The sequence below is a fragment of the Epinephelus lanceolatus genome, chromosome 18, assembly GCF_041903045.1.
Source record: "Epinephelus lanceolatus isolate andai-2023 chromosome 18, ASM4190304v1, whole genome shotgun sequence".
Lineage (NCBI taxonomy): Eukaryota > Metazoa > Chordata > Actinopteri > Perciformes > Serranidae > Epinephelus > Epinephelus lanceolatus.
The window spans coordinates 16283280-16303791 of NC_135751.1; the positions used below are offsets into that span (position 1 = coordinate 16283280).

The window sequence follows — 20512 nt, forward strand, 5'->3', positions numbered from 1 at the left end:
TTCTGAGACTTAAAAACAATGATGAGATAAAAGATTTAAATTACGAGATAGAAAGTCAAAATTATGAGTGAAAAAAGTAATTGTGAGAAGGGAAGTAGAAATTGTGAGAAAAAAATCCCAATTTTGAGATAAAGAGTGATAGTTCTCAAAAAAGTCATCATTAGAAGATAAAAAAATTAAATTATAAGATAGAGTCAAAATTATGAGTAAAACGTCATAATTATAAGATAGAAAGTAAAAAAAAATATGAGAAAAAAGTCATTATTAGCCCATGCAATTAAAAAAAGGAGGAGCAGCTCTTTTGCGCGAGTTCTCCAATTACCAGACATATTAAATTAGGACTAAAAATATAAATGCAACTCATTATGTCCAAATTTTGGGAAAATTAATGCTGCAACTTATCTTTTCGATGCGATAGATGCAGAGATGGCTCTGTAATTATGATGTTTGGATCTAAATATTTGCTGTAGACATGTTTTTACTTTGTCACTGTGGTCACACACAATAACTTGAGATACATTTCATCATTTATTCTGTATTTTACAGACTAAAGTACGTGCCTCTTTGTTAAAATCCAATGAACTACACTTCTCACTGTCCTAAGAACAGACTGCATCACAGGGAATGTACAGTACATAAGCATAAATAAATAGTTGTATAGTTGCAGTGCATAAATAGTTCCAGTCATGTTATCATCCAGCTCTGTAGTGCACAGTCTACTGTGGGCTACTTGACAACAAAATGATGTGCACACAACTTCCAGCATTTGAGCAGTGCAGTGTTTATACACTAGAGGGCGACATCACATTATCATTGCTGTGGTCCACCGGTGTCAGTCTGTCCCACATGTATGAGGAGAATACCTGGACTGGAGATGCACATTTATCACTTTTATCTTAACCCTTGTGCATTAGCCCATTTCTCACAATTGCAAGTCTTTGCACAGAGCCTACAGCTATTACTTAATAACTTTCTATCTTTAGCCTGAGAGATTCACTGATAAATACTTTGAAAGAGAGCAGCCACACATTAAGTGTTAAATGTGACTTCCAACATGCATAGTGGTCAAAGCAATGATGTCACTGTGTTATATTACTCTTCAGTGGCTCTTCAGACTCTTCTACATTTTTATGCACATTTCCATTTGCATGTGCTGCAAGAGCAAACCTAAAAGGTTAATTATAGATGGAGAGCGACGATTAGCTGACCTGGTAGTTGTGTGAGGAGGTAGGTCACATCTGGACTGAGATATTGATAAGACGGCTCCATGGTGCTGCAGATAGACACACTCATCATTTAGAATACTGATGACTGACAGCAGAGATGCTACATACCAATGACCAAACTTACATAAGAGCATTACCCAAGATTCACTCCATAACAAATGATACCAAATACTAGAATAATAAAAATCTTGCTGTATAAGTAAACAGGAAACCAGTGCCAGTAACACATTCTGCACAGTTGTTGGAGTTTTACTGGTACTGTGTCGGCTAATAGGGACATTAATACAGACAGTTGTGATGAAGGTGCCTTTATATTTTCAGTGGAAACTGAAGTACCAACAAACTGTATGAAAGACAACTAGACACACACTAACTGGTCCCATCAGGCTGATGTGAACAGGATGTGGTGACAGAGATATGTTGTGGGATGTGGAGGGGAAGTGCAAACTTTTGCTACAATGTTACGTATCAGATTAAATACCAGATAAATACACAAGAGCAGACAAATGACCTAACAGCCTCAGTCTGATGTCATGTTCCATGTAACAGGAAACATTGCCTGTTTGTTAAATATGTGGTGCCAGAGTGTTGTCAAAGGAAATGCCTGCACGCTGACAATCATTTTATATGTTTAAAAGTTGCAGTATGAAACACACATCACAGTGAACTCGCCTGAATTGAATGTAAGAACTTAGATAACTAATCATTGATTGTTTCTTGGCTGTTACATTTTGTGTTTCTCAGAGTGTTTGTGTATTAACTTGCTGTGTGTGTGAATGAAGTGGGAGGCAGGATGAAACGTTCAGCTTCTCACTAAAATCAAACAGAGCATCAGTGGTATTTATCGTAATGTTCATCCAAAATGTATTGCCAGCCAGCGTCACACAGAGTGAATACAGACAAAGTTTAATAACTTTTTCTATTTCAGCAACTTAAGACAACTTGTTGCTTGAGATCTGAAATATGAATCTCAAATAACTTGTGTTTTTAGGCTTCTGTACCGTAAGTCTGATCTTAATAAAGGCTGAAAGTCGCATTGACATTTGTTTAAAAGAAACCAAATGTCAGGCATCTCATAAAGGTCGGTGAAATTAGGTGTAATTCATCTTTATGCGCTCCCTCTGTGTAACAAACTAAAGCAAAGCCCTAGGTATCTTTAAAAATGGTGCAAAACAAAAAACTATGTAATGAGCTTGCAGGCCATATCTTAAGAGAGGATGAGCGCTGTACAACCAAAACACTCTGTTTCCCATAGAGGTTACAAAAGGCCAGTATCATTTGTTGCGCAATAAAATCTGCTCATATACACAAACAACATCGTATTTCAGCGTGACACAGTGCTGCTCAGTAGAAAATAATTTACAATTCAGCAATGGCAGGACAGATCACTATATTGTCTAACAGTTTTACAAAAAATAAAAAATAAAAAAGCCCAACAAACACAAAAACGGGTGATGGTGCAGAGAAAACATGTCAAAGTATTTGTAAAGTTACCATTGCTGATATACATTTCAAAAAACAATATAGACCACAAACATCACTGCAAACCAAGTCAGCCTAGAGGCTGTAGTTAAAGGGACAGTTCACCCCAAAATCAAATGTACACATTTTTTCTCGTACCTGTAGTGCTATTTAACAGCCTGTATTATTTTGGTGTGAGTTGCCGTGTGTTGGAGATATTGGCTGTAGAGATGTCTGCCGTCTTTCAAAGCGGTTAGCCGAGATAATCCACAGACCTTGTGAGCAGTATGGCGTCCTCACAAGCTGCAATGTTAGCTAGCTCATTGGTGCTAGGTGAGTTAGCAGTAGATGCATGCTTCCCTCTGCACAGTGATTCGGTTGGCAGGTGTAATTTGGTAGAAAGAAAATAGTTCCTACATGAAACTGCTCACGACAAGGTCTATGGATTATCTTGAGTAACCAGGTCATGATTTCTGGAAAGAGACATTGCTGTTCAGTTGTTGTTTTTTTTAAATTTGATGCTTTGAGCACCACAAGCAGAGTGCCATCTAGTTCCATTATATTTGAGAGAAGGCAGACACCTCTAGGGCCGATATCTCCAACACTCAACAACTCACATCAAAACAATCTACACTGATCAATAGCACTACAGTAAGAGGAAAAATATGTAAGTTTGATTTACGAGTGAACTGTCCCTTTAAGGTGATTTACTCCTTTGTACAGTTAATGAAAACTCCATAGAGTGCTGCATTATTGGCAAAATCATTACTAAAAAAGTCTGCATTCAAAAATATAAGGGAAACCCTTAAAGCGTGTTCTAATAATTTATTAAAATTCTATAGTACACGTTTTAAGTGTATTGATAAACTGCAGTGATTCGTTTGAAATTCCCCTTTTTTTAATTCAGTTAAAAGGGAACTTTAAAACAGCTGCACTCTGTGGGAGGAAATTACAAAATTTGCAAAAAACACGACTTGGGTGTAAATAATACATCAAACACGGTGGAAGACGACTTTAAAAAAGTGGATGGATGGATTTTCTATATTGACTGATCACTTTGAGGTCACAGTGATTCCTATTTCTTTTTGAAAATGTGAGCAAAACTTGAACAACAAATATTGCAATGGCAGAAGAGTCTCCTAAAACGACCAAAGTGACAGACTCTCAGCAGCAGTTCCCCTTACTGTAAACTGACAGTACAGCTGTTTATATTAATGAACTCCTATCTGACTGCATGTACAGTACTTAGAGAAAACTACATGACAGAGTGTAAAAACAGAAAGCCTAACAGCAGGCAACTGTCTGTGACTTACATTAAGATATACTATGCAGGATTAAAAAGCACTCCATGTCAATCATCACTCAAGACCCACTAGAAGTGTGTAGTGGTGCATTTTTCTGCCCTCTGCCTGTATTTACTTATTTTCTTCTTATTTTCTGTGCTCGGGATGTTTATGAGCGTGTACCCTCATAGTGCCCAGGTGAGGTTGGTACTTTATAAAAAGGTAGCAACCATCAGTGGCAACAGCATGCATCTAAGAGACACAGTGCCGAAAAACACACAAGGCAAGACAGCAACAGACTGTGAATCTGGGGTTAGCTTTTACCTTCAGTTTCACTAGCAAGCATGTTTAGAAACAGTAACCAACAATCCTGCATAGTATACCTTTAACATTTATAGTTATTTTAACAATATGTACATCTTCTACACCATGTCGTTGACAGCTTTTCAGCTACAGTGTAGGATCTTCCTCCCATCCATTTCCTCGCTGCTACATTCCATCTCTGTCGTTGACCCCTGAGTTTTTCCTCATTGCATTTATTGATTAGTTGCCTCGGTACGCTACATTGGTGAAGGTGGAGGTGGCTCCTTTGTACAAAGGATTGTTAGCCTGGGGAATGAAAACATTTAATTCAGTCCCACATAGATATTCAGCTTTTTAAGTTCACTGTAGACTTTTCCCTTTACAGGGCCATCATATTCTGTTATTGTATTTGCAATATGCCATCGATCCCTGAATGAGAAGCAGTCAGGGTTTGAATTATGATTATCTCTCACCGTATCCCATTTAGCTTTGGCTCTCTCCTCCTCAAATTTGGCGAACTCTCTACGGTCATGGATGGTGATCAGCAGCTTCCAGATGAGCAGGCCAATGAGCCCCAGCAGCAGAATGGCTCCGGCCACCGACAGGAGCACCACCAAGGTGTCTGGACCCTTAGGACACTCTGAGAGATGAGAGACAGGAAGTGAGACAGACAGAGATAAACAGCCAATTTTCTCTGTTGGTTTCCGTGATGTTTGTTAATCAGTGGGGCTCAGTCATGAAGTTAAGCAACCACTAGGCTCCAGTGTCAAACGATGATTCAGTGCATCATCACTACATGTCTGGGTGTGTTCTTGGTCATGCTCATCTTTAAGAAATAACTGATTACTGGAATTACACACAGTTCTGTTTTTGCTTTAACTTGCCAGACACAGGCTGAGGTGGTGTTCAAGAACACACTCTTCTGTCCTTATAATGCACCTCAATTACAATGCTCAGTTCTCTGGCAGTTTAAATGTCTCATACATGCACACAAACTCTTTTAGTACCTGGCTCTCTTTCCACAGACAGAATGGATTTGCCATTTTCATTTTCGTAGTACTGGAAGTGAACCACGCAGTCATTCTCATCTTTGTATGAGCAATTCACCGAATTTCTGGCATGGAAACCTGTAGGAGCAAGAAGAAGCAGCAACAGGGCAATGAAATGATTTTAAGCTTCAATAAGAGTAATACAATGACAGAATATTTATCAGTAAATAATATTCTTTGACACCAAACGCCTCACACTACTCTCAAGGATATTCTTCTCATATGATCAACAGCAGAAAAACAACAATAAGCATCACCACAGAAGGTTAAGGTCACAGTAGGTAATAAATAGGTCAGAGACAGAAGAGTTCTCACCCAGCTTATCCACTTCCTTGATTTCATCTCTGCAGATTCGACTACAGCTGTTGTCGTCAATGTACTGTCCTCTTTTAAAGTGTTGACACTCAACACATTTCCTGCAAGCAGAGACCCATGCAGTTACTTTTGATGCGTACACAGTGTGTATACTATTGATGCTCTTTGGCAGCAGCGCATGATTCAATACGATATGCAAGGTATGGACAAACTACTAGAACTACAAGCATCTAAGAGTTGAGACTAAGAGTTGATATCTGCTGGCTGTTGTGGCCATGAGAGGAGTTAGATCTTTCTCTGCTGTACGTGAAACCACACCTAAACTTTTTAAAAATGTGTGTAGGAGCAGTTTGTGATGATCCTGGAATGAAGGAGTATCATAATGGAACAATGTTTCCACTGCAGAGTGCGACCAGTCAGCTTAGTTACTCTCAGATGCTTTGCTGAAATATTTTACCCTGTTAGGGGCAACGCCTGAGGATGTAAGAGTCGGTTGTTGACATCAGTTGATCAGTTGATAGGTCAGTCACTGCAACATTCTGGTCCAGAGCAACATGTCTCAACAGCTACTTTCGTACACACGTTCATGGTCCTCAGAGGATGACCTCTAATACTTTTGGTCTTGACCTGTTGTCACCATTAAATTAATAAATATTTCCTTGACCAACAAGATACAGTATTTTTGAAATAAGAGGTTAAATTGCTATCAGTTTATCTGTGGGTATTCATTGTTCCAAGAGGAATAATTTTGTTTGTGATGACCTTCTCTCTAATTCTACTGGTGCCAACACAAGGCCAAAAGTTTCACTTGTACAGTAACTCCACAGGATATCCTATTTCCTGTGGCGTAGATATTTGTGGTCCCAGCTCAGTCGCCAGAAGAAAATGTTTGTATTATACATTTCTTCAAATCACAAATATGTTACATTTCATAATATATAAGTGTTTCTAAATGGACATAATGTCTAAGCTGACTTTTGTCCTCCAGGGGTGATGGGTGAATGCTAATGGCGTCTCCCAGAAGCATTTTCGAACCTAGATGTTCTTCATCAACATGTTGCAGCTTTTCCCAGTGTTGTTTGAGCCACCAGACTGGGGTGTTTTTCACCAACCCGTCCCTGCTTTTCCAGCTTCTTTTGTACCACTAAACATGGGTATTTTAAGCTATATCACAATCTTTTCCTAACCAAAACCAAGTGATTTTTGAAATCACACGTTAACCACAGCGTTGTTGAGAAATGCAAAGATTCAGCGTATTTGCTACAAAGTAACCTACAAACGTCACATATCCAGGGTTTGCAGAAACCTACAATACCATCATTTTTTCTGGTGAATGGGTTGGTGGTCTCCCAAAGGATGAACCATGTCCATTTTGGACACTCCATGATCTTTCCTCTTGCACCATCCTTAGGTCAAAATATCGCCTTTCAATACAATTTATCTCATCACCAATTTCATGGTAGACTTTATGAAATTTGCTGAGCACGTTCATGCTCCCAGGAATATAAACCCAATGGCTTTTTCTCAAGCAACAACCAGGGGGCAAAAATATTTTAGCCACACCCCTTACAATGGCGTGTGCTGTCTAAAACATGAAGGTTACATCTTTATGAGGTGGGATTCTGTGTTTGAGAATGAGTTACTTCACAAGTGTTTTTGTTTTGTCCATTTCCTCATTTCTCTTGTTTGTTAAAAACTTAAGAAATACACTTACGTTTTAATAGTGCAGGAATCAGGACAGGTAGGGCATTTCTCACAGGTGTCTCCATAAGCGCCAGGCTCAGTGCATTGACAAACCCCACAATTGCAGTAACCCCGGCCGCTGCACAGCAGGTCGTTGCTGGATGTGCAGGTGACTGTGATTGTGGAGCAGTTGCAGTTTTCTCCTGACCAGCCAGCGTCACACTGGCAGATGCCACAGCTACACTTCCCATGATCTAAAATGATCAAAAAGGATAAGGAGGTTAATGCTCTAGTCCTTTGGAAGACAGTCTTTCAATTCAAATCAAATTTACATATCACATCTTATTGCGTTATAATTCAATCAATATCAGTTTATGTTTATCAGATCACAGGTTAATCACATAAGGGCTAGTGCAAACAAGTGCTCTCAAAGCCGCAGTCATGTTTCGATTGCCAGCAAAGCCCAGGCTGCATGTAAGATCAGATGCTATATGCTAGCGACTGCATGAACAGAATTCCACTCGACAGTGAGACTGATTTAATGATGGAAGCAGAAAGTGGTGACACACAGCAGAGAGAGCAAGTAATGATTCAAAGAGATAGGAACTTGTGACAGGTAACTGCAGTGTGTCAGAGATTTTCTTATGATGTTTTAAAGGTCCAGTGTGTAGGATTTAGTGGGATAGATTGGCATAAATGGAGTATTATGCAATAAATATGTTTTTTCTTCAGTGTATAATCACCTGAAGATAAGAACTGCTGTGTTTTCATTACCTTAGAATGAGCTGTTTATATCTACAAAGGAGGTGGGTCCTCATTTACAGACTTTGCCATGTTGCACTGCCATGTTTCTACACTAGCCCAGAAGGGACAAGATAATAACAGCCAGGGCCATTTGTGTTTTTTCATCAGCCACTGTAGTTAGCAGCCCTTCCGTTATGAGACCAGTGTTCAGTGTTTTTACTGGTATAGGGAATGGGCACAGTGACGTCACCATGGACGTCACCGCCATGTTGATGGCTACGGGCAGCAGTAAACAAATGTAGTAGTTGAGTCATATCGAGTGGAGAAAGTGAGGGGAAAGATGTTAAGATGCCAGAAAGGAAAGGGAATTTACTGGGATACATTGAACCACAAAGCCAGGGACCGGTAAATGGAGAAAATGAACGCTACAAATGGTTTGGACCTAGCCTTGGACCAAAATGTCTTGAAAACGAACCCCGTTTTTCGTGTGGGGGTTCTCGGTCTAGACCGATTCACGTCTCCATAAACATTCAAATCAAACATGTAATGTACTCACCTCATAGGTACCGATGTTAGGAAGGTGTACGGGGGGTTGCCGTGTGTTTGTATTTCCGTTATTGTTCAATAAACATGCATTTTTAGAGCCTCTTACTACCAATGTGCAATACACCTCCCAACCGCTATAGTGGCGCTGTGGCGCATTAGAAAGCCGGTGCACTCATTCATTGCAGGACGAAGAAGGGGTGAAGAAAATTTCAGACATCCGAGATAAAAATGCATTCTAATAGGTGACTTTAACTTCTACTAATTCGTTATTTGTATACTTATCTGTTGTATTTTACTTTTTAACATTAGAAAGTTTCATCTTTTGTCATTGACATAACTTGACTGATTATTAGTTTATTAAAACCTCTGACAGGAGAGTCATGAACTGATGGTATTTCAAGTGGGTAAGTTTATTTTCTTTTAATTACAAGTAAGTAAGCTTTGTGTGCAGCTTTATTTATCTTTCTTTACATCCTCTCTTTCAAACAGTGCTAAGTCACAAAATAAGTTGGTAACTAATTGTTCTAAAATGTAATCTTACTCAGCAAGGGGCATTACACATATCTCTTCATTATCCCTATCCTGACAAAGGCAGGAAATGTTCTATTGTCAATGAACACACTAATGACTCCCCGTGTCCTTACAGGCAGGCGCACACACACACACACACACACACACACACTTCCTCAGATTCTACTGAAGTGTAGAAATCACAAAAGCCAGGTCATTTGGGGAACAGTGTTACAGTGACGCAACCGTTTGCTGACAGAATGTGGAGGCGAGCTTTTCTCCCTGGATTACAAAGAGACAGAAAGAGATTAAGCTACCTTAGAAACAAAGGCACAGCCCAAGAGTCTACAGTGTTCTTTGCAGGAAACCAAACAGGATTTGGCACCGGATGACTAAGAGCAAAGTGAGTGAGTCACAGCCCAGCTGGATCAGACTGGGGGAGTGACTGGTCGTGAAACATCGCCGAGGGGTCCAAGGGTCCCTAATTCCACACAGCTCAAAACAAATCATCCGCCGTTGTATATTCGGGGAAACAATTCCCCGGTCTCCACCCTGTCAATGACGGCTTCTCTTTTAGATTGTGTTCATAGCCGCGATGGGATCAGACAGGGTCACTGGTTAATCATTAACCGTCTCACACAAAGCAATCGTTGAGTAATCTTTCTTACTCAGTCGAAAAGATAACAGCTGAGAAGTGCTGAAAACACTTTGAAAACAAGACATTTTTTTGACAAAAACATTGCCAGACTACATTGTTTATGTTTACATGCACAGAATATCTGGGTTTTACCCTTACTCCAAAAAGATAATATTCCTACTAAGTTGTTTACACGACGAATGAAAACGAATATTCTACTAATATTTCCATTTACATGCAGCCATGCATATTCAGATTACCATGCCCATGTGTCGTTCATCACATCACAATATAAAAAAGTGAAAGATTGTTGCTTGTGTCAGGTTTTTTTCAGGGTTTTCATTCCCTCATCCACCTTCCTGAAAAGGTCAGCGCTTTAATATTTGCCCATATTCAAACATCATATCCAAAAACCTGTTGATATCCAAGTCTTTCTAAAGTAGATGTATTTCTACTTCCAACCAGAAATGTGAGCTTTTCTTTGGGGTATCTCTGCCCCAGCGTTGCAAAATGTTGTTGAGTTGGTTTGTGTACAATACATCCATGACAATGCACGGAGCTGACTTTAAACAGGCAAGAGGCCGTGTGACGCAAACTGCGGTGAAAACCCCAACTGAGATGCATATTTTGAAAGCACTGTATACATGTCCAAAGAACGCTCCTAAAGCCTGAGTAATATCAGCATATCCCACGTCTTAAATAGAAAATGCTACATTCGAAATTAAGCCGAACTCTAACTGAATATGCTGTTTACATGACCTGCATCAAATTCAGGATATTTTGATATCTGGAATAATGTGGAATACTGGTGTGCATGTAAATGTACCCACCCCAGTGTAGAGCACTTAAACTTGACAAGAATGAGTAGCTGTTTTGATCTTATTTGTTCTGAAGTTGATTCATGCACTTAAAAGGGAGTTCTGGGATTTACATCATTCTACGCTCTCTGTGAGACTGCACAGTAATCCTGCCCATTAATCACATGCCTGGGCTTTAGAGAAGGCTAACACAGGGGCCATGATAAAAGGACGAAATCAGGGAAAGAGACAGAACAGTAAAACAGAACTGCTGGAGGACGAGAATGAACAGAATCATGTGCAGTGGGGACACAGACACACTGGAGGGAAGGGAGGTTGGGCAAATTGCCAGCAGTGGAATGCAAACTTTCCTGTTCTCTCTCCCCTCATATTTATGGGCCCTTGGGCTGTGCTTGCTGACTCCTGCTCCCTGCCTGGCCCTGCACCAGTCCCACAGTCCCTCAGCACACTGAGAAATACACAGCCACGGGGAATATCGCAGAGACGGAGCTTTCTTGGAACCCCGGGTCGCGGTAGCTTCAATTGTGCTGGGGCTAAGGGACGCTCGCTCTTTAAAGACAACAACATCACGGCTCTGCTGAGACACAACAACTCTGCGGTCCTAAATTGAGCTCTGTGGACTGTCTTACCCCAGCTATTGCTTTGTGTGTGTAGATGGGCAAGTTGGGTGAGCGTCTCCGGCCCAGCCCTGGGTGTCATCACCGAATGCCTTAATCCTCCCTTGAGGTAGACTCCCAACTCCTCCTTGTTGATATGAATACGTCATGTTCCAGCTTGCCAACACACACGACCCTTCATCTTCTCCTTAAGTCATGGTGCACAGGCGAGAGGCCCAGGGCAGGTTTTGTTTAGTTTTGGATGTTAAACCTAAACTTTAAGTACTATGAGGCTGTGATGAGTTTATGTACACCATTTTGGATTTTGGAGAGTCCATTGCTGTGGAAGTTTATGGAGCTTTTAACTTGTGATTTTATAATGACAGTGCACTCCAGCGATTTAGAAGTGCACTACTGTACATCACAAGACACAGATTAATAAGAATGATCACAATCAATACAGCAAAGACTGAGATATTCAGGCTTCTTGCTCCAAAAATGTTGGTTCCTACACTACCCATAATGCAACTTGACAGCATCTTTTAATAAGACCTTTCCTGCTTGATAAACATGTTGTTTTTTTTTTAAACTCTGTCAGCCTAGATTGTAAGACGGGCTGCTTTTTATTATGCTAACTTATGCTTCCTCACGTTCTTACTCCTCCGTGACCCAAAAATCATTCCCCCTTCGCCATCATGGAGGAATTTCCAGTCCCCTTAAATGCACCTCAAGGAAATGAAGAGCGAGAGGAGGGGAGGCTTCTGGAGGAGCTTAGAGCGAGGAAACACAGGTGTATCAAACGCATGTCCTCCTCGCATCTCTTTCTCAGGTGTCACATCACAGGAAGGAGCTAAGATGTGGGGAAGAGATGTGAATGAGGGAAGCGAGGAGGCACATAGGCCTAATATTTTTTAATTTTTTTAGTTTCCACGTTCAAGAGCAGACATCATTTCCTTGAACTTGGCAAAGCTCCTCCAAGAGCCACAGAAAACATGTTCATAGGTTGAGTAGTAACTCCAAATTGGTAGAGTTCCCCTTTGAAAAAATTAGGTCACATTATTAAACATTAATCATATTTAGTATGCAAAACTAATATTTGCTCTGCTTAATGTACGTTAAGATAAAAGAGTAGTTTCCTGCTCTGCTATTGCTCAGCCTCGTCCTTAAAATCACAGGCCCAAACTGCTGCTACATTAAATTACCCAATGACAGAGCCTATTAAAGTTTTATCACTCTGATTGAGTAACTGTTCACTGAGCTGTGCAGACTTGTAGGAGGGAGTGATAGCACATCATGCTGCGCTGCTGTGAGCGGTAAGAACATGAATCAATCTCAGCGCACATATTAAGTTTACAGACCTGACAGAGGATTGGTTATTTGTGAGCATTACTGTTTATGCTCAGCAGCGAAACTATGCAATTATTTACATGTCCTTTACAAGCAAGGACTATAATAAGATTGTACATTAGTATTTGATTTGTCAAACTAATTTATAGACTGAGACCAACTGGGCCTCAGAGCAGGGAAAAGGAAGGGACGGGCAACTTCTTCTTTCCTGCTCACATCGACCTAAAGTAAAGGGTTGCTTCACCCCAATTACAGAGAGAACATTTTAGAGAGCAGCACATTTTCTTTTGACCTTAAGTGATATCTAGCCATGCAGATAATTTGAGTTTTTATGTGATCAGATTTTGAGATTTCTGCTAATTCAATGGAGGGAAAATGACCTTTAAACAAGACTAAGAGCCTACAACCATGCTGTGCTTTGAGCTAATGCTAACACCAGCATGGCATTGAGCTCACAGAATGATCAACATGGCTCTATAGCACAGAGACAAAATATGTGACTGAAACAGGCATCATCGAACAGCATGTGGCCAAATAAGGTGCCTCTCAGCTCGAGGACAGAGATCTGTCAAGTCAAAGAGTCCTTGACTCTGATGAAAGAAAGTGATGTTGCAAAGTTAGTCCGTTAGCACCACTAAAGGCTGTAAATTGATCGATGTGCTCCAGTGTTGTCAAAAATATTGATTTACCGATACATATCAATTCTGAATATGAAATGGTTTCATTACTCTGCAGTATCGATACCTCAGTAACAAGGGTCCATGTCACTGGTTTGACAGCCCATTGGTTCGACATCCCATTAGTCCGACTGTCCGCGGTGCTGAACGACTCGCGGCGGGCGTATGGTGCGCTGCGACCGGCTTGAGGCGGAGCAGGCTCACAGCTTATGTGTTTGTCACTTTCTTTTTCATTTTAACCCACACCATGATCTTTTCCTGACCCTAACCAAGTGGTTTTTGTGCCGAAACCTAACCAGACCTTAACCACAGGGCATCATGATGATTTCGGAACGGACTTCGGAACAATGAGTTTAATATGGTCGGAACAATGGGATGTCGAACCAATGGGCTGTCGAACCAATGGGCAGTTCCCAGTACCAGCAGTGCTTTCTCGCTCTCTCTTATTGTTTAGTAGAGTCGTTCCGCTATTCTCTGCTGCTAACCAAGAAAAGAAAAGTTGTTGTTGTCAAGTTCCAGCCTTGTTATAGTAATCTTCATATCTAATTTATCCCCATGGTATAAAAAATGATATTGAGTATTGATATTTTTCAAGGTATTGTATCGAAGTTAGAAATTCCAGTATCGTGACAACACTATTGTGCTCCAGTCCTTAAGGCCGGTGCTTTTGATTTGATTGTTCTAAAGACTGAGAGCAAAATGTCAAACCAAACCAACATGGTGGCTTGTTTGGAAATTTTCAGTTATATTAAAGGAGAAGTCCGGTATTTTGCACTTTGAACCCCATTTCTGGGTTGTTTATGATGAAATAGAGCGGTTAAGACCAAAATTGTGACGATTGCTCATTTTCGGAGAATGTGGCTTTCCCCTGCCTGGCTTAACACTGCTGCCTATGGCCATGTGTGAACCTGTCCTAAAACCACCCTAAATGTTCGTTTTCAAAGCCATGAAACTCACCGAGTGGTCAGTGGTGTTCGTTGATGTTGTGACATAAAAATCGTAGCAAACTGTGGTTTCCATCTGTGTTTTCGCTATTCATCTCAATTGTGGAACTATTTTTTCAGCTGCCTTACACCTGTGTGTAAACTTCCGCTTGATCGTTCACTTGACCCTGAAGCGTTATACACTCCTGCCCACTTGATGGCAATACTGCTCCTTTACATGGGTGTCGCCAACCGGCAGGAAACCATTGTGATGTAGTGGGACACAGAAAAGAAGCATAAGAAGAAGAAGGCTGGCGTCATGTTCAAAGGCATCATTACTGCGAGGGTTGTTTACAAGCAAGTAATCCATTGTGCAGTTGTTTAAACTTATTACAAAACTTTTTCATTTGTTCTCGTTCTTCCTCCAGGAGCGCACACAGCACTGTCAAGCCAGCACTTTTGCTGAGACATTTTTTGGGGAGTTTCCAGAAGTGGTCACTCGCGCTGGATGTGCCTGATTTGCATCAAGAGGCCTAGATTCAACTTCATTCAATTGAGAAGTGGGGCCCTGTTTCTTCAAACGCAACCTAGCGCTACCAGAATGCATTGCACGCTACATAAATAATGAATAGGAAGCATGGAATGATGGCTCCTGTGGACACATATGATAATCCTCATGAGTATAAGAGCAACATGATTGGTTAATGGCTTTTCTTTGTGAAAGTACTCATGACAAAAACATCAGTTCAAAAAATATACTTACATTTAATCACACAGGTTAAAAAAAAGAATATAAAAGGATATAAAAGTACATCTACTCACCAGAGCACAGTGCCCCTTTGAAGCGTAAGCAATTGAAGTCGTCACATTCACAGTACTTGCCCCACACCTGACCAAACTCATTTGCATGGCAGGAGCACTGTCCACACAAACAGTCACCCCTCCCGCTGCAGATCGGGCTCTCTGGCTTCGGGATGCAGTTGACATCATCCGATGGACTGTAGTCCCCCACGGAGCACTCGCATCGTGGGCCCAGACGACCAGGATGACACTGACACACGCCACACTCGTAGGTCCCATTGCCATTGTTACAGACGGGGCTGTCAGGTACAGCCTTTGCCTCACAGTCGCAGGTACAGGCAAAGTCCACCGTGACCTCCAGGGCATCCTTGAAGCCTCGAGGTTTGATGGTAAAGGTACGGGTCTTCTCTTTGGGACAGCCACGCAACTGAGCCTCCACGCTGAATGACACCTGCAGAGGAGGAAGTGTCTCTGTGACCTTCTGTGTGTGTAGACACCAGATGTGCATGTGCCTCAACAGATACGTACTGTGTCTCCAATCTTGAGGCCAGAGCAGGACTTGAGTCCAGGGATAAACTCTCCATTGAGGCAAGTGGCATTGTAGAAGAGGTTCAATTCTTCTGGGACTCCCAGTTGCTCCAGCTCCACTTTAGAACGAATTCTCTATTCGACACAACGTTATGAGGTCAAACGGTTAAAATGCATCATACCTTTTTACATAAAAAAATAGATTACATGAGCTCTCAAGTTCCACTTATGGTCCTATAGGAGAAACTTACTGCATAAGCCTCCTCAATGAGCTTAATAACATTCCCAGAGTCATCGGACAGCATTCCCACAGTTGTGCCTGGTATGAGCTTACTGTACCCCTGGGAAGACGGACATGACCACAAGATGATGACCCAGTTTTTGTGTTGTTCATATCAATAACTTAAATTCATGCTGTGGCACAACGGTTACAGCTGGTTTACCCTGTAGAGCTCCTCCACAACACTGGTCACAGCAAAAATCAAATTAATGTTGTTTTCAGACATTTTGTCTGTCATGAGTGCCAGAGAGGGATAGTCCTGGAAGACACAGGGAGTAAATTGTCTTCAGTGGAAGCAAAATGATTACAAACCAAAGTAAATGACTTTATTGTTTGCCTTTACCAGCACTGTAGTTTCATTGTAAACATTGTCACTATCAAGGTGACACAGTCCATCATTGGGTCGGACAATCCCAGCTATACGTCCATCCAGAGCAATGTGAGTTTTGGCATCAGTGGTGAATACCAAAAGGTGTGAGGCATCTGAACGCCAGCCAATCCTGTCCTAATGACGAACACAGAAGTCAAGTCACACCTCATTTAGTTGGTCTTGTCATAAAACTGGGCTGTCTATGCAGTAAAATGCTTTTACAATTGGTGCTACATGACCACAGGAAACAAAGGGAAGGGGCTGCGGCATTCGCTTTTTGATCAAGAGATAGAAAACCTACAACTACCAGAATGCCCTGTGCCGCAACATACACATAAATGCGCCTGCTGGTTGGCCATTTTGACACAGGAAACAATGTGAAGGTCAGCTGGTCACAAACATTCTCGAATTACAGTTAAACAATAAGCTAAAATATGTTTCTACAGCCAAAGTCTGCTGGAGATGAGTTGACCACAAATATTAACCACAGCTATGATACAAAGCTGGTTAAAAATTGACAAAGTGTCCCTTTAATAAGCATCGTTGGAGGGTGCCTGAGGCCTAAGATTTTCATTGCCAACGACAGCTTCTCTGTAACTGTTGCACACATGATAAGAATAAGAAACTTCAGCTTGAATGCATACAGTTTCCACATCAACGAGTATACAGTACGTATGTGATTACATCTTCATACCTTGCACACCACAGCCTGCATGACAGCATCAAATCCACCCTCCGGAGCGTCTCTGTTTCTAGACACCTTCTGTTTCTCCACCTCCTCAGTGAAGCGACCCACCTCTTCCGTCAGCGACAGCACGTGCTTGAACCCGAACTGAGCCAGGCATGTCGTGCCCATTCTGTATGTATTGAACGGGTGAATGGGGGGATAGGAAATCAGTGAAGGAGAACTGGACAGACTTCCTCTGAATATTAGAAAATCTCCACTTCAGCTCCTTCTCCTCCTCAAATGTAACACCAACAGTAGAACCCACACCTACCCATAGCAAGGGTTTTTCACTGCCTCTGGGGGGTGCATGTACATGTAAGGGGACGTGGTCTTGTCCACGAAGGCTCCAAACCCCATGCGTAGGTTGCTTGTGGTGCGGCCCATAGTCGCGGCAAGCTCACTGCCCAAGGTTTGAAGGCGATACAAGTCGTCTTCCATCGAATATGAAAGATCCATCAGATAGTAGAGGTCCACTGGGTAATCCTCCACCTGTTTCACTGTCACAGTGAAATGCTTGGAATCTCCTGAGAGGGAAATAGCAGAGGACCACAGAGTGAGTGAGTGAGTTGGTCTTACTTGGGATGTCTGGTTGGGTGTTAATGTACCTGGTCTTAGTGTCATGCGGAGTTTCTGAGGCTTTATCTGAGTGACATCATCGGCAGTCCCAGAGGCCTTGCTGCTGAGCGCTTTGTCCTCCTGAATATTCAGAGTGCTGGAGGGAAACTCAACTGCTGCTGAGCTGCACCCTCCATCCAGCAGATTCTGCTTCAGATCGCAGCGGGACGCGCTGGAGCCCCCCTGCCCATACACCTGAATTAAGCATCGACACAAGAAGCTTTTAAGGTTTGCATTTATGATATGATGCTGATATAGGCTCAGGTATCTCATGCTCAGGAGACCTGAGGCCAACACCCACTTCCCTCTTTTTATTTTTTTTTTTTACCTTAACAGTTCAGAGGCTACAGTGTATGAGCATGTAAACGAACAAACACCAGAGGATGACAAGACGAAGAATGCTATTGGGAAATGAGGATTCTGTTCTAACTTGTTGCAGAGTGATTAATGGGAGGGGCGACCAGACACAGTTTGTGTGTATGTGTGCTACTGGTGTTTTTACCTCCTGAGAGCACCACGCACAGCTAGGGTGAACGGCCAAGCACTGCTGACAAGTGGTGACTCCTTGGGAAGTGCAGATGTTGGAACCTTTGATAAAGCAATAGAAATGTGACACAAAATCAGTAGCGGTAATGCTCAAGTAAAAATCCTGCATTCAAAATGTTACTTATGAGAAAAGTACAAAAGTATTTGCATTAAATTTCACTGAAAGTACAAAAAGTAATTATTGTGCAGACAAGCAGAGTAATTTTCATTACTATAACTGTAATATATTATAATATGGATGTGTGAATGTGTACATTACTCCAGTGTTGCAGCTGCTTAAAATGGGGCTTATTTTTTTACTACCGGATAGTTTGCTTCCATAATACAGTAATACATCATCATTATTTATTGATTATATTTTTTTATCAATTTGGATTTGCAAAGTAACAAATAAATAAATGTAGCAAATTTAGTGAAGTGCAAGATACAAGTAGAAGTATGACATGTTTAAGTAAGCGCTGAAGTAAATGTACATAGTTACATTCCACCACTGCACAAAACACATTTTCTTACACACACTGTTGAGTCAAAGTGACAACACTAACCACACTGGGTTTTTTTTGTTTTTGTTTTTTAAATCAGAAGTCCCATGCAGCTCTGTTCAACCACAGACACCGCTGTCTTTCATAAGAGCACTGGACGTTGAAGTCTCAGTACCCGTCACATTAATGATGCTGATCCTCATTATGTTTTTCTGAGGATCATTTCACTGTGCTGGCAAATTGCGCCAAACGTTTAATTCCCTGAAAGTCAACAAATGCATTAATTCCAAACGGCTTTACAATTTGTTATCTGTCTTGGCCTATGGGTGTGGCTCACTGGAGTTTAAAACTAAGGCACAGCCACTAGTGTTAATCTACCTGTGTGCAGCTGACAGAATATACATGAAAAAATACCTAATTTGACTCTAAAAGAACTGCCTGACATCATACCTATTCCCAAACAGTCAAGGGCCTGAATAAGCACCACACAGGATATGGTTTCTCAGCTACACTTCTTGAGCTATTTCAAAATACTTTAATACTTTATAGGAAAGTCTGAGTGTTTTATTCATTAATCTAGTTTGTTAGGTTTTCAGTTAATCAAGAAAAATGAAAACCACAAACATACAATGGCTTTAAGTATATATATATATTCTATTATATGCTGATAATAAAATTATTCTTGGCGGTGCTGGGGAGCCTGTGAGGGACTCCTCACTTTGGGAAACATCTCGACTATTTTCACTCCCTTATAAGGACAGGAGGCGAAAGCTCCAGCGGAGCAGCGCACTTACAAACCCAACAGAGCCGCTCCATTCAAGACAGAAAACAGTGAATTGTTGTGTCCGTTTGAGAACATTATGTTGAATAACCATCAGCACATATACTGTGAATATTAATAATAGGTGGTGCCTTCAAAGATGACCTTCAAGTCGGAAGAAAACACCCCATGGTTAAGCAGGTGAAAGTTTTCTACAAAAAAAAAAAAAATAGCGCAATGCGTAAAACTTACCCAAAACGTTTGACGCCGATAACAAAAGGACAAAGAGTATCACCAGACGGTGTAAAAGAGTTCCCATGGCTGGAGAGTAACGGAGCCGACTTGACAGCAATCGTCTGTGTGCTCCCTGTGGGCTTGTTCACTTCGCGACTTGAACGCCTTTCCTCATTCTTGACTTGACTAAGCGCATGTTGGGTCATACAGCTTCGCCTCACACATCAAACCCCGCATCCTGTCAATGTGACGGGCAACAGATAAGACTGTGGCATGTTGGCGTTTCCTTATGGTTTGATAACTTTTAATAAAAAGTTAATGACCCAAAAGCTTACTTTAATGATGCATAAGTGGAGTAAGTTGCAGAATATTTTTATCTATTTATTTGTAGGATACAAGAAACACCTAGACAGATTTCTCTGTTACTGTTGTAGGTGTAGAGATGTAGATTTCAGGGTGGGACACATGGACACATCCCCCTCAATATTAAGGACACCAGCACCACCAACGCCCCCCCCCCCCCGGGAATTTGATATCAACAGGAGAAAACGTGATATCATGAAATCTGCCATAATGAAGATGCAATTCATAGAAATCAGGGTTTTCCTTACTATTCTAAGTTTTTTTTTTCCAATAAACAATGCAGTCGTGTGGAAGAGGTCCTCTTTAATGGCTAAGTCATGCAAAAACATTAAGGAATGCAACGTGAATCTCATGTGGAGCACTTTACAAAAGGACGGAATGCAGTGGCGTAAGTTCGTTACCATGGGCCCCTGTGCACGCCAGTTACTAGTTAAAAGGCGCGCACACACACACCACTAGCAGCTGTTTATAAAAATGCCAGATGAATCTAATTTAGGGTGCCTTGCTACATTTTCCTCCTGTTCGTCTCTCTCTTGTCCTTTCTTACTGCTGCTTTTATGTTTAAAAGGCATGACTGCTAGCGACCTTATCATGTCGTCTTGTCACATGATCAAATAGTGACTTGATATTAGGCAACATCAACATATATGTTACCCAACAAGCATCGTTGTATACCTATATATGACAA

The 20512-nt window shown here is 41.3% G+C and overlaps 1 protein-coding gene across 1 annotated transcript; it reads right to left on the bottom strand.

The window, feature by feature from the left end:
• Positions 1 to 1518: 1518 nt before the first annotated feature.
• Positions 1519 to 19655, bottom strand: itgb3a (integrin beta 3a). Its single transcript, XM_078161185.1, has 15 exons — positions 19480 to 19655; positions 17942 to 18027; positions 17430 to 17634; positions 17096 to 17348; positions 16792 to 16954; positions 16071 to 16232; positions 15891 to 15986; positions 15699 to 15788; positions 15448 to 15582; positions 14941 to 15370; positions 7352 to 7574; positions 5638 to 5738; positions 5281 to 5400; positions 4747 to 4913; positions 1519 to 4579 (listed from the first exon to the last, which is right to left on the bottom strand). Exons 1-15 carry the CDS (start codon positions 19544 to 19546, stop codon positions 4514 to 4516), a joined length of 2364 nt encoding a protein of 787 aa, XP_078017311.1. The 5' UTR covers positions 19547 to 19655; the 3' UTR covers positions 1519 to 4513.
• Positions 19656 to 20512: the final 857 nt, after the last annotated feature.